The sequence below is a fragment of the Canis lupus genome, chromosome 14, assembly GCF_011100685.1.
Source record: "Canis lupus familiaris isolate Mischka breed German Shepherd chromosome 14, alternate assembly UU_Cfam_GSD_1.0, whole genome shotgun sequence".
Lineage (NCBI taxonomy): Eukaryota > Metazoa > Chordata > Mammalia > Carnivora > Canidae > Canis > Canis lupus.
Window position 1 is genome coordinate 422,356 of NC_049235.1, and position 25,664 is coordinate 448,019.

The 25,664-nt window shown below is 41.1% G+C and overlaps 1 protein-coding gene across 10 annotated transcripts in view; it reads right to left on the minus strand.

Moving 5' to 3' along the window:
• The window catches only part of OBSCN (obscurin, cytoskeletal calmodulin and titin-interacting RhoGEF), a 123,205-nt gene that overhangs the window by 84,646 nt on the left and 12,895 nt on the right, over positions 1-25,664 (minus strand). For 9 of the 10 annotated variants that reach the window (XM_038556421.1, XM_038556420.1, XM_038556419.1 and 6 more), the window contains exon 10: positions 7,338-7,613. The exons of the other annotated variant lie outside the window; for it this stretch is intronic. In XM_038556421.1, coding sequence (XP_038412349.1) covers positions 7,338-7,613 — 276 coding nt within the window. The remainder of the gene's footprint in view (positions 1-7,337; positions 7,614-25,664) is intronic. 10 annotated transcript variants of the gene reach the window in all.

Sequence of the window (25,664 nt, forward strand, 5' to 3'; positions counted from 1 at the left end):
GCTCGGCATGGAGGGGGCTGCGCGGTCCCCGGAGCACAATTCCAGTGGCTCGGGCCCAGGAGCCCAGGGCACTGTGGGACACAGCCCAGGATCTGGGGCTCCCCCGGGACAGGCAGAGACCGAGAGGGCACAGGACACCAAGAACGCTCCTGCCACTGGGCGACTCTGAGCTGTACAGATAAGCGGCCCCGGCCCATGGAGCATCCAGGCCCCTGTGAACTGGGAGCTGAGGTAGCTACTGCGGAAGCTGACTCCAGGGCAGGAGAGCTGGCCGCCGCCACTGTTGTTGATCCTCCTGGGGCCTCACAGGATAAACAACCCCCACTGAGCCTCACAGTAGCCTCACAGGATAAACATCTCCCACTGACCCAAGCACCAGGAAGGGGGCTGAGCAGCTCCCCCAGGTGCTCACACCTGAGAATCAGCACAGCAGGCCCCTCCCACAGAAGACCACCTAGAAGGACAGGGGAAAAGCAAGTTATTGACCAAGCAGGACTGGAAAGTTCCAGCGGAAGTCGAGGGATTTACAGTATATAGAAACACAGGATACTCCCCCTTCTTTTTGGTTTTCTGTTTGCTTCCCTACCCCCTATTTTTTTCTTTTCTCTTTTTGTTCTTCTTTTTTTCTTTTCTTTTTTCCCTTCTCGCTTTTTCTCCTTTTCCCAGTACAACTTGTTTTTGCACACTCTGCACTGAGCAAAATGGCTAGAAGGAAAAACTCACTTCAAAAGAAAGAATCAGAAACAGTCCTCTCTCCCACAGAGTTACAAAATTTGGATTACAATTCAATGTCAGAAAGCCAATTCAGAAGCACTATTATAAAGCTACTGGTGGCTCCAGAAAAAAGCAAAAGGATTCAAGAGACTTCATGACCACAGAATTTAGATCTAATCAGACAGAAATTAAAAATCAATAAAATTAGATGCAATCCAAACTAGAGGTCCTAATGACGAGAGTTAATGAGGTAGAAGAATGAGTGAGTGACATAGAAGACAAGTTGATGGCAAGGAGGGAAACTGAGTAAAAAAGAGAAAAACAATTAAGAGATCATGAGGATAGGTTAAGGGAAATAAATGACAGCCTCAGAAGGAAAAATCTACATTTAATTGGGGTTCCCAAGGGTGCCGAAAGGGACAGAGGTCCAGAATATGTATTTGTATTTGAACAAATCATAGTGACAACTTCCCAAATTTGGGGAGGAAACAGGCATTCAGATCCAGGAAATAGAGAGATTCCCCCCTAGAATCAATAAAATCCGCTCAACTCCTCGAAATTTAATAGTGAAACTTGCAAATTCCAAAGATAAAGAGAAGATCCTTAAAGCAGCAAGAGACAAGAGATCCCTAACTTTTATGGGGAGAAATATTAGATTAACAGCAGACCTCTCCACAGGGACCTGGCAGGCCGGAAAGGGTGGCAGGATACATTCAGGGTCCTAAATGAGAAGAACATGCAGCCAAGAATAACTTATCCAGAAAGACTCTCATTCAGAATAGCAGGAGAGGTAAAGAGCTTCCAAGATAGGCAGAAACCAAAAGAATATGTGTCTACCAAGCCAGCTCTGCAAGAAATAATAAGGGGGATTCTGTAATAGAAAGAGGAAGTCCAAGGGAACAATCCACAAGAACAGGGACTGAATAGGTATCATGATGACACTAAATTCATATCTTTCAATGGTAACTCTGAACGTGAATGGGCTTAATGACCCAATTAAAGGCGCAGGGTTTCAGACAGGATAAAAAAGCAAGACTCATCTATTTGCTGTCTACAAGATCCTCATTTTAGACATAAGGACAACTACAGCCTTAAAATAAAAGGTTGGAGAACCATGTACCATTCAAATGGTCCTCAAAAGAAAGCAGGGGTAGCCATCCTTATATCAGATAAAATAAACTTTATCCCGAACACTGTAGTAACAGATTAAGAGGGACACTCTATCATACTTAAAGGATCTATCCAACAAGAGGACCTAACAATCATCAATATTTATGCCCCGAATGTGGGAGCTGCCAAGTATATCAATTAATAACCAAAGTTAAGACATACTTAGATAATAATACACTTATACTTGGTGACTTGACTGTAGCACTTTCTACATTTGACAGGTCTTCTAAGCGCACAACATCTCCAAAGAAAGAAGAGCTTTAAATGATACACTGGACTAGATGGATTTCACAGATATTCACAGAACTTTACATCCAAATACAATAGAATACACATTCTTCTCAAGTGCACATGGAACTTTCTCCAGAATAGACCACATACTGGGTCACAAATCGGGTCTGAACTGATACCAAAAGATTGGGATCATCCCCTGAATATTTTCAGACCATAATGCTTTGATATTAGAACTAAATGACAAGAAGAAGTTCGGAAGGATTTCAAACACGTGGAGGTTAAGGACCATCTGCTAAAAGATGAAAGGGTCAACAAGGAAATTAGAGAAGAATTAAAAAGATTCATGGAAACTAATGAGAATGAAGATACAACCATTCAAAATCTTTGGGATACAGCAAAAGTAGTCCTGAGGGGGAAATACATCGCAATGTAAGCATCCATCCAAAAACTGGAAGGAACTCAAATACAAAAGCTAACCTTACACCTAAAGGAGCTAGAGATAAAACAGCAGATGGACCCTACACCCAGCAGAAGAGAGTTAATTAAGATTCGAGCAGATCTCACGGAAATAGAGATCAGAAGAACTGTGGAACAGATCAACAGAACCAGGAGCTGATTCTTTGAAAGAATTAATAAGATAGATAAACCATTAGCCAGCCTTATTAAAAAGAAGAGAGAGAAGACTCAAATTAATAAAATCATGAATGAGAAAGGAGAGATCACTACCAACACCAAGGAAATACAAATGACTTTTAAAACACATTATGAGCAGCTATACGCCAATAAATTAGGCAATCTAGAAGAAATGGACGCATTCCTGGAAAGCCACAAACTACCAAAACTGGAACAGGAAGAAATAGAAAACCTGAACAGGCCAATAACCAGGGAGGAAATTGAAGCAGTCATCAAAAACCTCCCAAGACACAAAAGTTCAGGGCCAGATGGCTTCCCAGGGGAATTCTTTCAAACGTTTAAAGAAGAAATCGTACCTATTCTACTAAATCTGTTCCAAAAGATAGAAAGAGATGGAATACTTCCAAACTTGTTCTATGAGGCCAGCATCACCTTAGTTCCAAAACCAAAGACCCCACCAAAAAGGAGAATTATAGACCAATATCTCTGATGAATACAGATGCAAAAACTGTCAACAGGATACTAGCCAATAGGATCCAACAGTACATTAAGAGATTATTCACCATGACCAAGTGGGATTTATCCCTAGGATGCAAAGCTGGTTATGTGATAAACCATATCAACAAGAGAAAAAACAAGAACCATAAGATCCTCTCAATAGATGCTGAGAAAGCATTTGACAAACTACAGCATCCATTCCTGATCAAAACTCTTCAGAGTGTAGGGATAGAGGGAACTTTCCTCAGCATCTTAAAAGTCATCTACAAACAGCCCACAGCAAATATCATTCTCAATGGGGAAACACTAGGAGCCTTTCCCCTAAGATCAGGAACAAGACAGGGATGTCCACTCTCACCACTGCTATTCAACAGAGTACTAGAAGTCCTAGCCTCAGCAATCAGGCAACTAAAAGAAATAAAGGTCATTCAAATTGACAAAGAAGAAGTCAAACTCTCCCTCTTGGCAGATGGCATGATACTGTACTTGAAAACCCAAAAGCCTCCACCCCAAGATTGCTAGAACTCATACAGCAATTTGGCAGTGTGGCAGGATACAAAATCAATGCCCAGAAATCAGTGGCATTTCTAGACACTAACAATGAGACTGAAGAAAGAGAAATTAAGGAGTCAATCCCATTTACAATTGCACCCAAAAGCATAAGATACCTAGGAAGAAACCTAACCAAAGAGGTAAAGAATCTATACCCTAAAAACTATAGAACACTTCTGAAGGAAATTGAGGAAGACACAAAGAGATGGAAAAATATTCCATGTTCATGGATTGGCAGAATTAATATTGTGAAAATGTCAATGTTGCCCAGGGCAATTGACACGTTTAATGCAATCCCTATCAAAATACCATGGACTTTCTTCAGAGAGTTAGAACAAATTATTTTAAGATTTGTGTGGAATCAGAAAAGACCCCAAATAGCCAGGGGAATTTTAAAAAAGAAAACCATATCTGGGGGCATCACAATGCCAGATTTCAGGTTGTACTACAAAGCTGTGGTCATCAAGACAGTGTGGTACTGGCACAAAAACAGACAAATAGATCAAAGGAACAGAAAAGAGGATCCAGAAGTGGACCCTCAAATTTATGGTCAACTAATATTCAACAAAGCAGGAAAGACTATCCACTGGAAAAAAATAAAGTTTCTTCAATAAATGGTGCTGGGAAAATTGGACATCCACATGCAAAAGAATGAAAATGGACCATTCTCTTACACCGTACACAAAGATAAAGTCAAAATGGATTAAAGATCTACTGAGACAAGATTCCATCAGAATCCTAGAGGACAACACAGGCAACACCCTTTTTGAACTTGGCCACAGCAACTTCTTGCAGGATACATCCATGAAGGCAAGAGAAACAAAAGCAAAAATGAACTATTGGGACTTCATCAAGATAAGCAGCTTTTGCACAGCCAAAGAAACAGTGAACAAAACTAAAAGACAACCAAAAGAATTGCAGAAGATATTTCCAAATGATGTATCAGATAAAGGGCTATTATCCAAGATCTATAAAGAACTTCTTAAACTCAACAGCAAAAAAAAACAAACAATCCAAACAGGAAATGGGCAAAAGACATGAACAGAAATCTCACAGAGGAAGACAGACGTGACCAACAAGCACATGAGAAAATGCTCTGCATCACTTGCCATCAGGGAAATACAAATCAAAACCACAATGAGATACCACCTCACACCAGTGAGAACGGGGAAAATTAACAAGACGGGAAACAACAAATGCTGGTAAGGATGTGGAGAAAGGGGAACCCTCTTGCACTGTTGGTGGGAATGGGAACTGGTGCAGCCACTCTGGAAAACTGTGTGGAGGTTCCTCAAAGAGTTAAAAATAGATCTGCCCTACGACTCAGCAATTGCACTGCTGAGGATTTACCCCAAAGGTAGAGATGCAGTCACATGCCGGGACACCTGCACCCCAATGTTTCTAGCAGCAATGTCCACAATAGCCAAACTGTGGAAGGAGCCTCGGTGTCCATCAAAAGATGAATGGATAAAGAAGATGTGGTCTATGTATAAAATGGAATATTACTCAGCCATTAGAAATGACAAATACCCACCATTTGCTTCGACGTGGATGGAACGGGAGGGTACTATGCTGAGTGAAATAAGTCAATCGGAGAAGGACATACATTATATGGTCTCATTCATTTGGGGAATATAAAAAATAGTGAAAGAGAATAAAGGGGAAAGGAGAGAAAATGAGTGGTAAATATCAGAAAGGGAGAGAGAACATGAGAGACTCTTAACTCTGGAAAATGAACAAGGGGTGGTAGAAAGGTAGGTGGGCAGGGGGTGGGGGTGACTGGGTGACAGGCACTGAGGGGGACACTTGATTGGATGAGCAATGGGTGTCATGCCATATGTTGGCAAATTTAATTCTAATAAAAAAATTACAATTCAAAAAAAAAAGACATTAGGAAGGCAAGTCAGCATAATGTCCAGAATTAAGCAGAGAGAGAAAAATAGTTAAAAGGCAGCAAGAAAGATGCATACAAGACATGTAGGGAAACACAGAAAGGTCGAATAAAATGTTAACCAATTTCAGACAGAGAGAGAGATGGGACAGATCAGAGAAAAGCCAAGCCTATGGTTAAGGAGAACATAAACCCACACATTCAAGAGGATCTGCAGCCCCAACCAGTTTGAGTATAAAGGAAACCACACTAAGGTTCATCAAAGTAAAAGTACTGAAAGCCAGAAGCAAAAACAGTATCTTGAAGGCAATAGAAGAAGAAAATTTTTTTTAATTTTAAAAAGGCAACGAAAGAAAGAAAGAAAGAAAGAGAGAGAGAGAGAAAGAGAGAAAGAAAGATAGAGAAAGAAAGAAAGAAAGAAAGAAAGAAAGAAAGAAAGAAAGAAAGAAAGAAAGAAAGAAGAAAGAAAAAAGATCCTTGAAGGAACATAACAGATCTGACAATTGATAGCTTAAGAGAAAATATGGAACCCAGAAGACAATGGAATATCTTTATTTTTTTAATCCACCAAGAGATTTATGAGTTTCATGTCACTGTAAGTGATTTTTAAATCACTGACAATTTTCTATGTATCACTTTTAATGCATATGTACTTTCTTTTTTAAATTTAAATTCAATTTGCCAACATATAGCACCCAGTGCTTATCCCATCAAGTGCCCTCCTCAGTGCCCATCACACAGTCACCCCATCCCCCCTACCTCCATTTCTGCCACCCTTTGTTTCCCAGAGTTAGGAGTCTCTCATGGTTTGTCTCCCTCTCTAATTTTTCCCGATATCTTCAAAATACTAAAATATGCGCAGTTGACACTTAACAACATAGGGGTTAGGGGTGCTGACTCCCCATGCAGTCAAAAATCTGTGTATAACTTTTGTTCCTCTGAAATATAACTACTAATAACCTACTGTTGACTGGAAGCCTTACTGATGATATAAACTGTCAACTAACACACACTTTGTATAGTATATGTATTACAGATTGAAGTAGGCTACAGGCAAGAAAATGTTATTAAAATCGTTAGGAAAACATTTATATACTATACTGTATGTATCATAAAAGTGGACCTGCGGAGTTCACATCCCTGTTGTTCAAGAGTGACTGTATTTACATATGAGGAGCTGCTACAATGTAACCTGATACCCAGAGAAAATAGCCCTCAGAATTGAAGACAAAATAAATGTTTTCACATAAGCAAAAAACAAAGAAAAAAAAGAGCACCAGAAGACGTGCTTAAAATAAATACTGGTGCGAGCTCTTCAGGCAGAAAACATAAATAAATAATCTCAGAATACTGAGCCCAAATCCTGGCTCAGTCTTCTGACTGTGTGAACTTTCGCAAGTTATAGAATTTTCTTAGCCTCATGTTAAAATGTGAATTATCAGAATTCCTCCTCTGAGGTTGTTGCAATGTTTACACAAGTGAAAAGACAAAAAGCACTCATAAAATACAGTCAAGGACATGTCATTAATACCTGCTGACTGCTCCATGGGAAACTTTGTGAAAAAACAGGCCGCTAGACATCACCTGCATATACCCCACTCCCTGATAACTACCCTAAGGAGAAGAAACACCTCAAGGCACTTACCTGTGACATCCAGGCGGAAGGACACCTTCTGGCCCCCGGCCTCGCAGCTGTACTCCCCGGCATCGGCCCGCCCCGCCTGCTGCACCACCAGCCTCCTGCTGCAGCCCTGGGCCTCCACGTGCACCCTGGAGCTCGCACTCAGCTTCTTCCCGTCCTTGTACCACGTCACCTCCGTCCCGGCCTGGGCCACCTCGCAGCTCAGCGTGGCGCTGCCGCCCGCCTTGGCCTGCACCTCACTGCGTGCTGGCTGCTCCTTGGCAAACACCGCAGAGGGCTCTGGGGACACAGGGGGACAATCAAATACCTAGAACCAGATGAGGGTCTACCTTCTGGATGCCAACCCCAGGATGCCAAGGCCACAAGCCTGCTCTGCTCTGAGCACCCTCTACATGGAGAACCCCACACTCTAAAGACACATAAAGCAAGAAATAGCTTAGTTCTCAGAATGTGAAGACAAGTCAAATAATTTCCAGGTAGATGAGTGTTACAATTCAGGATTTTGGCATTTATCATCTGTGATCCCATAACTCTCCTAACCTATGGAGGCATACCCTATTGCCTGCACGTCAAAGCACAGGTATTTTCAGGGAGAATTTCCTGTGCACTGTTACCATCAATGGATGACACCCAAGTCACAAGAACACAGACACAACTTCTAATTTAGCCTGTAGATTCTAGCAAGCCAATCACCATCCTCATAATCAAACCCTGGCCTTAGGACTGGGCATGGTTTTTATCAATTTACTTCTTTACCTTCATGTCACATTACTTCTCGGACCCACTCTGTCACTCTAGACTAAATTTTTTTCCTTTGAACATCTATTCATCAGCAATTTTTTCCAGCTAGCTTTTGTGAGTGGTAAATTCTCTTCATTAGCTTGCTGAAAGCATCTTTATTTCACTCGAACTTTTGAATGATGGTTTAGCTGGATACAGAATTCTAGTTGACTGTTCTCTTCCCCCAGAACATTAAAGATGATCTTCGTTGCCGTTGACAAGGATAACTGTCCTCCCATTGATCTTTGTTTTTCTGTGGTTCACTAGGATGCATATAGCTGGAAATTTATTTTTCCTACATTTCCCATGATCACTTGGGAGTCCTGAAGCTTAGCATTCACATCTTCAACTGCTGCTAAAAGTTCTCTGCATGATGGCCTTCAGACTTTTAACTTCTCATTCTCTCCAGTCTCTCCTAAAAGTCCTTTTGGACATACACCTGGCCAACTGCTTCTCTTCTCTACATCTGTCCTTTTTTTGTTTGTTTGTTTCTGTGTTCCACTCTGTGTAACTTCTCCTAAATCTATCTTCCAATTCAGTGATTTTTCTGTCTAATGTGTTATTTATTACTTCACTAAGTTGTTCATTCTGAATGCTGTGTTTCCCATTCAAGAAGCTTCACTTGCTGCTTCTTTGAATCTGCCTGTTCTTATTATTATTTTACTTTTTTCTTGCTTTTTCAAGACTCCCATAATACTCATCTTCAGTGTGCTGCTTCATCATCTGAGGTCCCTGGGGGGTCTAATCCCAATTTTTTCTGTGACTTCCAACTCTCTTCTATATAGGATTGTTCCTCCGGTGCTTAGATACATTTTATTGTGAGTGCATCTGATGTGGTGTCCTTTGCCATGTGGCTCTGGTGGTGGGGTAACCCTCCTGGTACTCTTACCATTGCCAGGCACTCCAGGAGTACCACTGGCCCGGAGCCCCATTTGTAGGTTAACTTCTCAGTCTGGGGTCCCTAGTATTATAAATTGAAATCTCAATCCCAAGTGAGAAATACTTTCCTATTTCTTAGAGGGAACTTTTCCCACCTGAGCCAAGGAAGATGTACAAGTCTCCTGTGACCTCCCTGGGCTGCAGGAGATTGCTCTTCTGGTCCACTTTTTCTTTAATGATGTAGTTCTAGAAGGTTTCCATCTCTTTATGCTGATCTCCGCTCCACTTCCTATTTCTTCTCATGCCTATTTGCAAGCTGGTAAGTCAGACCCAGGTCCCTGGGACCCAAACTCCCCGCAGCAACTGTGCACCAACTCATCACCCACTGCTTTAGTTTCTTTAGTGCCTCCTCCTCTCTAGCATCTCGAAATGTCCCTTTTTTTTTTCTCCTTGCCAGTCCATTAAATTGACCTGACTTTGTTACATTCTGCCTACCATTTTGAGATGTCCATAGTGGGAGAGTTTTCAAACTATAGAAGTCCACAGTACTGCTGGAACCTGAAATCCAGAGGGGGTGCTTTTAACTCTACCTTTCCAATTTCAACTACTAGAGACTCTGCTTTGAGAACACCTCTCTATTTTCCCAATAGAAGTAATGAAACTCTTAATTTTGGACCTGCACATCAAAGCATAGGTATTCTCAGGGAGAATTCTTTATGTTATATCACCAAGAATGGGCAATATCCTTGAGTTACAAGATATTTAATTGAATTTTTAATATTTTTGAAATGCACATAGCCAAAGTATAGACAGTTTTATTTTTATGCCTCAACCTGTATTTTTCATGGAGAAAAACATAAAGCATCCGGCTGACTTTCACCTGGGGCAGGGAGCTGGATGGAGTGATGATCCAACAATCTGTGCAGTGGCTAATAGGGGCTGTGATCAGCCTCCATGCCACTGGGTTCTCCCTCCAACCTTCCGGGCCTATATGGTCCCAGCTCCCTCAGGATCCCAGGGCTAGGCCCCATCATCACCCACTCCTTCCACAGTACTTCTTCCCCCAGTCCCTCCCACCACCAAAATGCCAACAAATCCTGAATCTCTATTCCCAGACCAGCATCAATTGAGTACCATGGCCCAGACAGCCAACCACCCCCCAGAAATCCCAGGCTAGTTTGTTACCTGCTCCTCCCAGTGAATCTGCTCCTATCCACGTGCCACATCTCAGATGGTGGCCCCTCAGTCTATCAGTGCTCAGTGTTCACCTAAGCTTGTAAGACTCACCTATGTCTACTGTTTCTCAGCCCACACCCACCTGAGCACCACTTCATACATTCATACACCCTCTCTGTCCCTTCAACCACCACCTCTGTTTGACCCAGACACCTCCAGAGGCAAAATCTCTGCAGTAAGATGTCTCCAGTGGCCAAACAGATTAAGTGGAGTCCACATGCTTCTTGTGGATGTGATGTTCACATGAGCTCCTGCCATATCTGCCCTTCCAGCCAATAACAGCCTTATTTCTGGAATCATGGCTTCTCTATAATTTCTCCACCCCTTTAGGCTACCACCAGAATTCAGCAAATGGATGAGTCCTCACAAGCACTACCATGTGAAAGCAGAGAACACCTCAACCACACAGCCAACCATCATCCTCAGCAATGGCCAGCTGGATACACACCTTTCAGACTGTATGGTGAGGCACCTGCCACTCATTCTGTGGCCCCAGATTCACCTGCATCCTCAAGATAAGATCACACCAAGTCTCTGTTATTTCTGATGTTCACTTCACAGGAATCCTCACAGATTTACCTTGAAGGAAATTGTGTCTCTTTGATATGCATGTCATAAAATCATTCCTCATCACACTGTGCGTGGGTATGTCTGTGTATATATGGGGGGTATGTATGTATGTATGGGTGTATGTCCATGTATATATTTATGTATTTCTATGCATGTGTTTAAATGTGTATGTGTGTATGTATATCTATGCATGTGTTATGAGAATATATGTTTAAATGTACATGCATGTATGTTTCTGTGTATGCATGTTTGTGTGTGTGTTGAAAGGTGTACTGGGGTGTATATATGTCCATGCATGTGTATACGTGTGTTGTGAACATGTATATGTGTCTGTGCATGTGTGTGTGCACACATGAATGTATTTAAATTGCACACATGTATGTGTGTGCATGTTTGTGTGTGCTTGAGATGGCGTGCCACTGGCTGTGCTCAGGAAGAAGTATGTGCACTCTCCATAGTCACTCTGACCGCACAGCTGAGCCCACACCATGAGGCCCCCAGATACACAGTGGTTTACCTTCAAAATTGACCTGATTGAGTTACAAATATCACCACAAGGATGCCTAGGATTTGTCCCACACTAGAAACACCAAAGTTTGGGTCCATCTACATAATTACAAAAAATTAGAATACATATTTTTACAAAAACACCTGTGATTAGTCCCAGTTTGGGGCACAGATACTCCACCCTATCTCAGTCACCAAATATAGCCACAGGGCCATGGAGCTGGTTTGAAGGTTCTCAAAGTAAGCAGCAGCAGGCAGATTGGGGAGGAAAAAAACAGAATTCAAAATCCACCAAACAAAAGTGAGTCTACCTTTTCCCCCTTGTCTACACACACGGCAGCTCAACATCCAGAAGTAGTTCCCCGCTCTCCCCCACAGCATAGGGAAGAGAACCCCAAATGCTCAGAGAGAATGGAAGACATCTCATTTTTTCTCCATATTCTCACACCCTAGCCCATGAAGATTAGAGACCCCTAGAACACTGGGGGAGGGTGAAGAACATTGTTCTCCAACAAAAGGAGGACCCACAGATCTTTCTTTTTTCCATCCTCCTACTGATGTATGTCGGACCATGAGAGAAGCAAGTACCAGAACAACATGCTTAGAGCTCCACCTTTCCAACTAAAGAACTAAAAAAGATGACAGAGGATCTAGAACATGACGTTGTCCAGGAACACCAGGGCTCACCCTTGAGCCACATGTGAGTGGATCTGACCCCAACCAGCAGACCAAAGACTTTGAGCTCTAAAGGGGGGTATGGTCTCTGTCCAGAACTACACTAACTACTAGGTAAACACATTCAGGACAAACCCAAATGGTACTTCAGAGCCTCTGGAAACAAAATAACCCATGGGAGGCTGGCAGGAACCCATAGCTTGAACTCAACAAAGCTTATTTCCAGCTTAAAAAAAAATCAACGCTAGATGTAAAGAAGACCCAGGGTTTCAAAATATAGTAATCAGTATATCCACAATGCCATCCAAAACAGTGCCCTAAAAAAACAGGAAACTCGCAGTTCACATGCTTGGGAGAAGACTATTAACAAATACCAATGTCAGAATGACAAAGGTGCTGGAAATATCTGACAGAGACTTTAAAGCAGCTATTACAAAAATGTTCCTAGAAGTGAAAGCAAATACCCTTGGAAGGATTGGAAACACAGAAACTCTCAACAAAGAAGGACAAGATATAAAGAACCAATGTACCTTTTACAAGTGGAAAATAAAATAACGGGAATAATTCACTGAACAGGCTCAGTAGCAGAATCAGTAGACAGAAGAGCTACTGAACTTGAAGATAAGTCAATGAAAATTAAGCAATCTAAGTAAGAGAAGGAAAAGGAATTTTAGATAGAGCTTCAGGGAATCTATGGAATGAAACTGAAAGGACTAAAATTCATGTCATTGATCCTTTAAATAGAGAAGAGTATATTTCAAAAAATATTTTCAAGAAACAATGATTGAAGCCTTTTCAAATTTGGTGAAAAACATCAACCAGATTAAAAGAGCCCAGCAAACCGCAGACACAATAAACTTAAAGAAATCCACACCCAGACACACCATTTCAGAGTTACTTAAAACTAAACAACAAAGACTCTTGAAAGCAGGAAGAGAATACAAACACATGATTTTCAGGGAGACAATTTGAATGACTGAATATCTCATCGAAAAATAGTCACCATCAAAAGAAAGAACCAGAATTCTGTATCCAGCAAAAATATCCTTCAGGAAGTAGACTGAAAGTCAGTAACAGAAATATGAGAGTAAAATCTCTAAATAGTTGGGAATCAAAAAGAACACTTCTAAAAATACAGAAATCAAATTAGTCTGAAGGTAAATTAGGAAATATTTTAAACTGAACAATGAAAATAAAAACATATCAAAATGTGTAGGATAAACTTAATACTTAGGGAGAAACTTACACCATTAAATATTTATAATAGACTCCTGATGTACCCACAGCTGATACACTGTCTATAAACCTGGTCACAGTCTCCCCTCTCTGAACCAGACACACGTGAATTTGTACCAGATCCTGCAGACTCTCCCTGACAACACCCCACCCCCTCCCTCCTCTTCTCCCCTCTGCTCCCCTGTCCCTCAGGCTTTGGTCTCTCAAAAAAAAAAATTATAATAGAAAAGAAAAAATTTCAATCAGTAATCCATTTTTTCCACCTTAATAATTTAAAAGCAAAATAAGGGGATCCCTGGGTGGCTCAGCAGTTTGGCGCCTGCCTTTGGCCCAGGGAGCGGTCCTGGAGTCCCGGGATTGAGTCCTGCATTGGGCTCCCGGCAGGGAGTCTGCTTCTCCCTCCTCCTGTGTCTCTGCCTCTCTCTCTCTCATAAATAAATAAATCTTTAAAAATAAAAATAAAAAATAAAAGCAAAATAAACCCAGAGCAAGCAGAAGGAAAAGTAATAAAGATAAGAACAGAAAGCAACTAAATTGAAAAAAATAGAGAAAATCAACGAAAACTATATATGGTACTTTGAAAAGATCAATAAAATTGATAAATCTCTAGCAAGGCTAAAAAAGAAAAAAAAGAGAGATGATCTAAGCTAACAGGGATGCCTGGGTGGCTCAGCATTGAGTGTCTGCCTTCGGCTCAAGGCATGATCCCAGGATCAAGGATCAAGTCCCACATCAGGCTCCCTGTGGAAGCCTACTTCTCCCTCTGCCTGTGTCTCTGCCTCTCTCTCTCTCTCTCTCTCTCATGAATAAATAAATAAATCTTAAAACTATGTGTGTGTGTGTGTGTATATATATATATATATATATATATATATATATATATATATATATGCTAACAATATCAGGAATGGAATGAAACATCACCACAGATGCCCCTGACATTAAAAGTATAATAAAGGGGGGATCCCTGGGTGGCTCAGCAGTTTAGCGCCTGCCTTTGGCCCAGGGCGTGATCCTGGAGTCCCGGGATCAAGTCCCACATCGGGCTCCCTTCATAGAGTCTGCTTCTCCCTCTGCCTGTGTCTCTGCCTCTCTCTCTCTGCGTCTTTCAGGAATAAATAAATAAAATCTTTAAAACAAAAAAAGGTATAATAAAGGAACACTACAAGAAACTCTATGCACATAAATTAAACAAACTTGATGAGACAGAACAATTCCTCAAAAATCACAAACTACTAAAATTTGCCCAAGAGGAAATAGGTAATCTCCATAATTTAATCACTATAAATGAAATGCTTTCAAAATTTAAAACTTCGAAAGAAATAAAAATTTAGGTCAGGATGATTTCACTGGTTTCATCAGGGAAATAACTAAAAAAAGAAATTTAAAAAGGAAGAGAAGGGTAATGGAGAAAAAATGAGTGGGAAATATCAGAAAGGGAGACAGAACATGAGAGACTCCTAACTCTGGGAAACGAACAAAGGGTGGTAGAAAGGGAGGTGGGCAGGGGGTGGGGGTGACTGGGTGATGGGCACTGAGGGGGGGCACTTGAAGGGATGAGCACTGGGTGTTATGCTATCTGTTGGCAAATTGAACTCCAATAAAAAAACAAAAATTAAAATTAAATAAATAAAAAATAAAAAGGAAGAGAAATCACATCAATTCTACACAATCTCTCACAGAAAACAAATGAGAAGGGAGCCCTCTCCAAGCCATTTTGTTAAGCCAGCATTACTCTGAGGACAAAACCACACAAAATCATATATGAAAACTACAAACCAAAATTTTTCAATAATATAAATACAAATATACTCAACCAAATGGCATCCCATTGAATCAGAAACATGTAAAAAGAATAACACACCACAATCAAGTGGCCTTACTCTCAGGATTGCAAGGCTAGTTAAATATTTTAAAATCTAAAGGAGATGTCAGCAAAAATGGTAAATTAACAACTTTTCAAAAAATGTGTAAAACTCTCCACCATAAAAGCAATTAAAACCCTTGCAAAAATTATTGGAATCACCTTTTTTTCTGGCTCTGGAAATTAACCAAAGGCTTATAGCAATCTATGGAGCATATATTCCAGGAAAACAGCTGAACAGTAAGATCATCAAGATTTGTGGTGTTTTAATCTACTGAATTTTCATACCTGCCTCCCTATCCCTGGGGTAGTCTGGAAAACCAATAGTCCATAGTCACAGTGAAGAATGGCAGCCTGGAAGCCACATGAGGGGGACAGAATGGGGCAAAAGCCCCATTCCCCGAGAACTGTCATTATTTGACCTATGTGGTGATTCACTAGAAAATTCCACTCATTGAAAATATCAGTGAGGGTGACAACACATGAGAGACACCTAACTCAGGGAAATGAACAAGGGGTAGTGGAAGGGGAAGTGGGCAGGGGGTTGGGGGACTGGGTGATGGGCAATGAGGGGGGCACTTGGCGGGATGAGCACTGGGTGTTATGCTATATGTTGGCAAATTGAACTCCAATTAAAACAAATTTTTTAAAGGAAAATTCCACTCAGAAGACTGACTTCCCTCCTGCCTTCCTGCCTTCCTTTCTTCCTTCCTTCCTTCCTATCCAAGCCTGAACAGGAGCTTACTCAATGCAAATAGCCTTTTCCCCCATCAGCAGTTGTTGAAACGATCACAAGCAATTACTGAATATCATGGCTGCCCAAGGTGGTGGATATCAGTTGGGCAAACAACAGGCTAACTAAACAGCTTAAAAGGAAATGCTGCAGAATGATGTCCATAGAGAGCTATGGAAAGCTCTGGCACATTCCTAGAAGGCCATACATATACGTACACTCAGGAATCACTTGAGAAGGTCCTAAATTCACACATTGGACTAATCTTGAGGATGTGGAAGCATGACATAAGGGCAAATATGGAGCTGTAAACTGCCTGGCTAACTAGTATATGCATGTACCAACACCCATACAAAAGCCCACGGAAAAAATTGAGAGACTTACTGGTTATAGGCATCTAAAGTCATCACTGTAGCTGACCAATAAGCTAACCAATCAGAAATTTCAGTGGTTTACACTGTACAAAATGCAGACTTCACAGAGGTAGTTCAGAAAAGTGACTGTTTTTGTTGCTGTTGTTTGTGTGTTCAAACAGCAAAAGGTTGGACAATATGAACTCAAGATCCCACATTATATTACTTAATATTCCACTTATCAACAAAGAATTACATGACATGCCCATTACAGGAAACGAAGAAGTCACAGTGAGGTCCCTGAGAACGTCCAGATATTGTCTCACTAAACAAAGTCTTTATGTCAGCTGGTTTAAATATGTTCAGAGAACTAAAGGAAAACATTTCTTAACAAATAAAGAAATATATGAAAACAATGTCTCACCAAATAGAGAATACCAATAACAAGATAAATTTCTTTAAAAAAAAAAAATTTGAGAACCGCAAGAGGGGCAGTGGAGTTTCCAGTATCCCGGAGTCACTAACAGAGGAAGTGCACCCCGGGGTACAGTGCCCCACATACCACTGCCGATCTTGGTAAAGGGCTGGAACGCATGTCCAGCAGGGCCTTGGGGAGAAGTCAGTCCATCAGGCAGGGGCTCCAGATGGATGGGGCTGCACTCTGTTGATTTTGGGAGCCGGGGCCCTGGGAGCGTGATTCCAGTAGCACAGGCCCTGGATCCCAAGGCGCCGGGGGACACAGCTCAAATTCCTGCATTCCCCCAAGACATGCGAAGGTGGGGAGGACACAGGACAGCAGGACTCTCCTGCCGCCAGGTGCCCCCAAGCTGTGCAGATCAGTGCCCCACACCAGGAGCATCCAGGCCAGTGTGGACTGGGAGACTGTGATAGTTATAGTGGAAGCAGACTCCAGAGCTGGAGAGCTGGCCACCACCAGTGTTGCTGATCCTCTTGGTGTCATCCTGTGCCTGGGACAGAGCAGGGCCGCCAGGAGACAGGGGCCTCACAGGATAAACAGCTCCCACTGAGCTGTGCACCTGGCAGGGAGCAGGCATCTCCCTCAGGTGAACAACTGAGAATCAGCACAGCAGACCCTCCCCCAGAAGACTAGCTGGAAGGACGGGGGAAGAGCAAGTTCTTGGCAGAGCAGCTCTGGAAAGCTCCAGGGAAAGTGGAGGGATTTACAGGGTACAGAACCAGAAGGTACCCCTCTCTTTTTTTCTTCCTTTTTTTTCCAGTACAACTCGTTTTTAGCCACTCTGCACTGAGCAAAATGACTAGAAAGAAGAACTCACCACAAAAGAAAGAATCAGACAGTCCTCTCTCCCACAGAGTTACAAAATTTGGATTGCAATTCAATGTCAGAAAGCCAACTCAGAAGCACAATTATACAGCTACCAGTGTCTCTGGAAAAAATCATAAAGGATTCAAGAGACTTCATGACTGCAGAATTTAGATCTAATCAGGCCGAAATTAAAAATCAATTAAATGAGATGCAATCCAAACTGGAGGTCCTAACGACGAGAGTTAATGAGGTAGAAGACAGAGTGAGTGACATAGAAGACAAGTTGATGGCAAGGAAGGAAGCCAAGGAAAAAAAGAGAAAAACAAATACAAAGACCATGAGGATAGGTTAAGGTAAACAAATGACAGAAGGAAAAATCTATGTTTAATTGGGGTTCCAGAGGACGCCAAGAGGGACAGAGGGATAGAAAGCATATTTGAACAAATCATAGCTGAGAACTTCCCTAATTTGGGAAGGGAAAAAGGCATTCATATCCAGGAGATAGAGATATCCCCCCTAAAATCAATAAAAACTGTTCAACAACTCGACATATAATAGTGAAACTTGCAAATTCCAAAGATAAAGCGAAAATCCAAAAGCAGCAAGAGACAAGAGATCCCTAACCTTTATGGGGAGATATATTAGATTAAAAGCAGACCTCTGCACAGAGACCTGGGAGGCCAGAAAGGGCTGGCAAAATATATACAGGGTCCTAAAAGAGAAGAACATGCAGCCAAGAATACTTTATCCAGCAAGGCTCTCATTCAGAATAGAAGGAGAGATAAAGAGCTTCCAAGATAGGCAGAAACTGAAAGAATATGTGACCACAAACCAGCTCTGCAAGAAATATTAATGAGGATTCTGTAAAAGAAAGAGGATGCCTAAAGAAATAATCCAAAAACAGGAACTGAATAGGTATTATGATGACACTAAATTCTTATCTTTCAATACTAACTCTGCACATGAATGGGTTTAATGATCCCATCAAAAAGACGTAGTCCTTTTACAAACTGGATAAAAAAGCAAGACCCATTTATTTGCTGTCTACAAGACACTCATTTTAAACCTAAGGATACCTTACAGCCTGAAAATGAAAGGTTGGAGAACCATTTACCGTTCAAATGGTCCTCAAAAGAAAGCTGGGGTACCAGTCTTCATATCAGATAAATTAAAGTTTATCCCAAAGACTGTAGTAAGAGATGAAGAGGTACACTATATCATACTTAAAAGGTCGATCCAACAAGAGGACCTTAAATCATGAATATTTATGCCCCTAATGTGGGACCTGCCAAGTACATCAATTAATAACCATAGCAAAGACATACTTAGATAATAATACACTAATACTGGGAAATTTCAACATGGCACTTTCTGCAAATGACAGATCTTCTAAGCACAATATCTCCAAAGAAACGAGAGCTTTAAATGATACACTGGACCAGATGGATTTCACAGATATCTACAAAACTTTACATCCAAATGCAACTGAATACACATTCTGCTCAAGTGCACATGGAACTTTCTCCAGAATAGACCACATACGGGGTCACAAATCAGGTCTGAACCGATACCAAAAGATTGGGATCGTCCCCTGCATATTCTCAAACCATAATGCCTTGAAATTAGAACTAAATCACAAAAATAAGTTTGGAAGGATTTCAAACACGTGAAGGCTAAGGACCATCCTGCTAAAAGATGAAAGGGTCAACAAGGAAATTAGAGAAGAATTAAAAAGATTCATGGAAACTAATGAGAATGAAGATACAACCATTCAAAATCGTTGGGATACAGCAAAAGCAGTCCTGAGGGGGAAATACATCGCAATACAAGCAGCCATTCAAAAACTGGAAAGAACTCAAATACAGAAGCTAACCTTACACATAAAGGAGCTAGAGAAAAAGCAGCAAATAGATCCTACACCCAGTAGAAGAAGAGAGTTAATAAAGAGTCGAGCAGAACTCAATGAAATAGAGACCAGAAGAACTGTGGAACAGATCAACAAAGCCAAGAGCTGGTTCTTTGAAAGAATTAATAAGATACATAAACCATTAGCCAGCCTTATTAAAAAGAAGAGAGAGAAGACTCAAATTAATAAAATCATGAATGAGAAAGGAGAGATCACCACCAATACCAAGGAAATACAAACAATTTTAAAAACATATTATGAACAGCTATATGCCAATAAATTAGGCAATCTAGAAGAAATGGATGCATTTCTGGAACACTACAAACTACTAAAACTGGAACAGGAAGAAACAGGAAACCTGAACAGGCCAATAACCAGGGAGGAAATTGAAGCAGTCATCAAAATCCTCCCAAGACACAAGAATCTAGGGCCAGATGATTCCCAGGAGAACTCTATCAAATGTATAAAGAAGAAACCAGGGATCCCTGGGTGGCGCAGCGGTTTGGCGCCTGCCTTTGGCCCAGGGCGCGATCCTGGAGACCCGGGATCAAATCCCACATCGGGCTCCCGGCGCATGGAGCCTGCTTCTCCCTCTGCCTGTGTCTCTGCCTCTCTCTCTCTCTCTCTGTAACTATCATAAATAAATAAAAAATTTAAAAAAAAAAAAGAAGAAGAAACCATACCTATTCTACTAAAGCTGTTCCTAAAGATAGAAAGAGATGGAGTCCTTCCAAATTCGTTCTATGAGGCCAGCATCACCTTAGTTGCAAAACCAGACAAAGACCCCACCAAAAAGGAGAATTACAGACCAATATCCCTGATGAACATGGATGCAAAAATTCTCAACAAGATACTAGGCAATAGGATCCAACAGCACATTAAGAAAATTATTCACCATGACCAAGTAGGATTTATCCCCGGGACACAAGGCTGGTTCAACACTCGTAAAACAATCAATGTGATTCATCATATCAGCAAGAGAAAAACCAAGAACCATATGATCCTCTCATTGGATGCAGAGAAAGCATTTGACAAAATACAGCATCCATTCCTGATCAAAACTCTTCAGAGTGTAGGGATAGAGGGAACTTTCCTCGACATCTTAAAAGCCATCTATGAAAAGCCCACAGCAAATATCATTCTCAATGGGGAAGCACTGGGAGCCTTTCCCCTAAGATCAGGAACAAGACAGGGATGTCCACTCTCACCACTGCTATTCAACATAGTACTGGAAGTCCTAGCCTCAGCAATCAGACCACAAAAAGACATAAAAGGCATTCAAATTGGCAAAGAAGAAGTCAAACTCTCCCTCTTCGCCGATGACATGATACTCTACCTAGAAAACCCAAAAGCCTCCACCCCAAGATTGCTAGAACTCATACAGCAATTTGGTAGCGTGGCAGGATACAAAATCAATGCCCAGAAATCAATGGCATTTCTATACACTAACAATGAGACTGAAGAAAGAGAAATTAAGGAGTCCATCCCATTTACAATTGCACCCAAAAGCATAAGATACCTAGGAATCAACCTCACCAAAGAGGTAAAGGATCTATACCCTAAAAAATATAGAACACTTCTGAAAGAAATTGAGGAAGACACAAAGAGATGGAAAAATATTCCATGCTCATGGATTGGCAGAATTAATATTGTGAAAATGTCAATGTTACCCAGGGCAATTTACACGTTTAATGCAATCCCTATCAAAATACCATGGACTTTCTTCAGAGAGTTAGAACAAATTATTTTAAGATTTGTGTGGAATCAGAAAAGATCCCGAATAGCCAGGGGAATTTTAAAAAAGAAAACCATAGATGGGGGCATCACAACGCCAGATTTCAGGTTGTACTACAAAGCTGTGGTCATCAAGACAGTGTGGTACTGGCACAAAAACAGACACATCGATCAATGTAACAGAATACAGAATCCAGAGTGGACCCTCAACTTTATGGTCAACTAATATTCGATAAAGGAGGAAAGACTATCCATTGGAAGAAAGACAGTCTCTTCAATACATGGTGCTGGGATAATTGGACATCCACATGCAAAAGAATGAATCTAGACCACTCTCTTGCACCATACACAAAGATAAACTCAAAATGGATGAAAGATCTAAATGTGAGACAAGATTCCATCAAAATCCTAGAGGAGAACACAGGCAACACCCTTTTTGAACTTGACCACAGTAACTTCTTGCAAGATACATCCATGAAGGCAAGAGAAACAAAAGCAAAAATGAACTATTGGGACTTCATCAAGATAAGAAGCTTTTGCACAGCAAAGGATACAGTCAACAAAACTCAAAGACAACCTACAGAATGGGAGAAGATATTTGCAAATGACGTATCAGATAAAGGGCTAGTTTCCAAGATGTATAAAGAACTTATTAAACTCAACACCAAAGAAACAAACAATCCAGTCATGAAATGGGCAAAAGACATGAACAGAAATCTCACAGAGGAAGACATAGACATGGCCAACATGCACATGAGAAAATGCTCTGCATCACTTGCCATCAGGGAAATACAAATCAAAACCACAATGAGATACCACCCCACACCCGTGAGAATGGGGAAAATTAACAAGGCAGGAAACCACAAATGTTGGAGAGGATGCGGAGAAAAGGGAACCCTCTTACACTGTTGGTGGGAATGTGAACCGGTGCAGCCACTCTGGAAAACTGTGTGGAGGTTCCTCAAAGAGTTAAAAATAGACCTGGCCTACGACCCAGCAATTGCACTGCTGGGGATTTACCCCAAAGATACAGATGCAGTGAAATGCCGGGACACCTTCACCCCGATGTTTCTAGCAGCAATGTCCACAATAGCCAAACTGTGGAAGGAGCCTCGGTGTCCATCGAAAAATCAATGGATAAAGATGTGGTTTATGTATACAATGGAATATTACTCAGCCATTAGAAACAACAAATACCCACCATTTGCTTCAACGTGGATGGAACTGGAGGGTATTATGCTGAGTGAAGTAAGTCAGTCGGAGAAGGACAAACGGTGTATGTTCTCATTCATTTGGGGAATATAAATAATAGTGAAAGGGAATATAAGGGAAGGGAGAAGAAATGTGTGGGAAATATCAGAAAGGGAGACAGAACATAAAGACCCCTAACTCTGGGAAACGAACTAGGGGTGGTGGAAGGGGAGGAGGTCGGGGGGTGGGGGTGAGTGGGTGACGGGCACTGAGGGGGACACTTGACGGGATGAGCACTGGGTGTTATTCTGTATGTTGGTAAATTGAACACCAATAAAAAATTATTTTATTAAAAAAAAAGAAAGAAATGACAAATACCCACCATTTGCTTCAACGTGGAGGGACCTGAAGGGTATTATGCTGAGTGAAATAAGTCACTCAGAGGAGGACAAACATTATATGGAGAAACATTATATTTCTTTTTTTTATTTCTTTTTTGGAGTTCAATTTGCCAACATATAGCATAACACCCAGTGCTCATCCCATCAAGTGCCCTCCTCAGTGCCCGTCACCCAGTCACCCCCACCTCCGCCCACCTCCTTTCCACTACCCCTTTGTTTGTTTCCCAGAGTTAGGAGTCTCTCATGTTCTGTCACCGTCTCTGATATTTCCGATTCATTTTCTCTCCTTTCCCCTTTACTCCCTTTCACTATTTTTTATATTCCCCAAATTAATGGACATGGATGGAACTGGAGGGTATTATGCTGAGTGAAGTAAGTCAATCAGAGAAGGACAAACATTATATGGTCTCATTCATTTGAGTAATATAAAAATTTGAAAGTGAATAAAGGGGAAAGGAGAGAAAATGAGTGGAAATATCAGAAAGGGAGACAGAACATGACAGACACCTAACTCTGGAAAACGAACAAGGGGTAGTGGAAAGGGATTTGGGTGGGGGGATGGGATGACTGGGTGACGGGCACTGAGGGGGGCACTTGATGGGATGAGCACTGGCTGTTATGCTATATGTTTGCAAATCAAACTCCAATAAAAATATGCAAAAAAAGATTTTATTTTTTTCATGAGAGTCCGAGAGAGAGAGAGAGAGGAGAGAGAGAGAGGCAGAGACACAGGCAGAGGGAGAGGCAGGCTCCCTGTGGGGAGCCTGATGCAAGACTCGATCCCAGGACCCCTGGATCATGCCCTGCCAAAGGCAGATGCTCAACTGCTGAGCCTCCCAGGTGTCCCAACAAGATAGATTTCTAAAGGCAAACAGTAATTCTAGATTTGAAAAGTAGAACTAGAATGAAAAGTTACTAAAGGGATTAAATATCTGATTTGTGCAGATAGAAGAAAAAATCAGCAAATCTGAATGCAGGTCTCATGAAATTACCCAGTCTGAAGAGCAGAAAGTAAAAGGAATGGAGGAAATCAACAGAGCCTTAGTTGTCTGTGGGGCAACATATGCACAAGAGGGTTTTATAGGGAGAAATGACAAGAAAGGAGCACAGAGAATATGTAAGAAAGAATGCTCAAAAATCTCCAAAATTAACATTCAAGAAGCTCAACAAATAATAGGAAATGTAGTTACACAGATAAACATAAAAGCCAGTATTACAGCATTCTTAGTTTGTAGCTCTTCATTTTTTTTACGTGACTTAAAATACAAATGCACAAACAATAATTAGAAAACCACAAAGTTAATGGACTAAAGTTAGTGTATATAGACATAACTTCTGATGATGAAAACATAAAGCCGTCCGTTGTATGGGACACAGAACTGTAAAGGAGCAGTTTTTAGTTTAAACTAAGATGGTATAATTTTAAACTTGAATATTACAAAGTAATATTAACATAAAAACAACTCACAGGGAGACCAAACAACATGAAGTGAAAACAAGCAGATTAAAGAGAGAAACAGATAGATGCGCAATAATAGTTGGAGACCTCAGTGCTCTGCTTTCAGTAATGGACAAACAGGAGCTTGGTAAGGAAAGGGCAGCATACGCCAAGTAGACCCAGCTGTCTCTGCAGAACTCTGCACCCAACCACAGCAGGAGACACTTTACTCAAGTGCACACAGGAGGTTCTCTAGCATAGACCACCGGTTATCCCAGGAAATGAGTCTCAATAAATGTAAAGATATTGAAATAATACAAGGTATCTTTCCCAAACACAGTGGAATAAAGCTAGAAGTCATTAATGGAAGCAAAAGTGGAGAGGTGCCTGGGGGGCTAAGTCGGTGAAGCATCTGCCTTTGGCTCAGGTCGTGATCCAAGGGTTCTGGGATGGAGCCCCATGTCTGGCTCCTTGCTCAGTAGGGAGCCTGCTTCTCCCTCTGCCCCTTCTCTCCCCTCCCCACTCATGCTCTCTCTCTCCCTCAGAAATAAATAAATAAATAAATAAATAAATAAATAAATAAATAAATAATCTTTTTAAAAAGAAGGAAAACTGGAAAATTCACAAGTCTGTGGAAATTCAACTACACACTCTTAAAGAATTATAAGGAAAATTAGAAAATATTTTGAAATAGAAATGAAAACACAACAGACCAAGACTAATAAGGTGCAGTGTTTGGAGGAAAACTCACAGTTATAAACTATAGGCCTGTGTCAAAAAACATGAGCACAAATCAATAACCCAATTTCACACCTTAAGAAACTAGAAAAAGAGGAGTAAGTAAAACCCAAGGTTAGAAGGAAGGAAATGAAATCTCACCTGAGATGAATGAAACACAGAATAAAAAAAAACAATAGAAAAAATGGGAGATGTTTGAAACAACCAACAAAATTGACCAACCATTAGCTAGACGGACACAGAAAGTTAGATGACTTGGATTATTACAACAGAATCAATGCAGGGACATCAGCACAGACCTTACACCATGAACAAGTGCATGGTTATGAGTTGGACGATGAAGATGAAATGAAAAAACTCACAGAAACACACAAGCTACCAAAACTGACCCCAGAAGAAACAGAAAGCCTGAACACACCTACAATAAGTAAAGAAATTAAATCGGTAACCAAAACCAAATGAGAGGGACACCCGGGTGGCTCAGTGGTTGAGTGCTTGCCTTCAGCTCAAGGCGTGATCCTGGAGTTCCAGTATCGAGTCCCACATTGGGCTCCCTACATGGAGCCTGCTACTCCCTCTGCCTGTGTCTCTGCCTCTCTGTGTCTCTCATGAATAAATAAATAAAATCTTTTAAAACATACATAAATAAATAAATAAATAAGTAAATAAATAAATAGGCACCCAGACTGGAAATAAAGTAGTAAAACTAGCTGCACATACAGGTGTATGACACCTTTTTGTATCTAAAATAAAAATCCTTAGGAATCCACAAAAAAATCAATATGTGAATAAACCAGTCAGCAA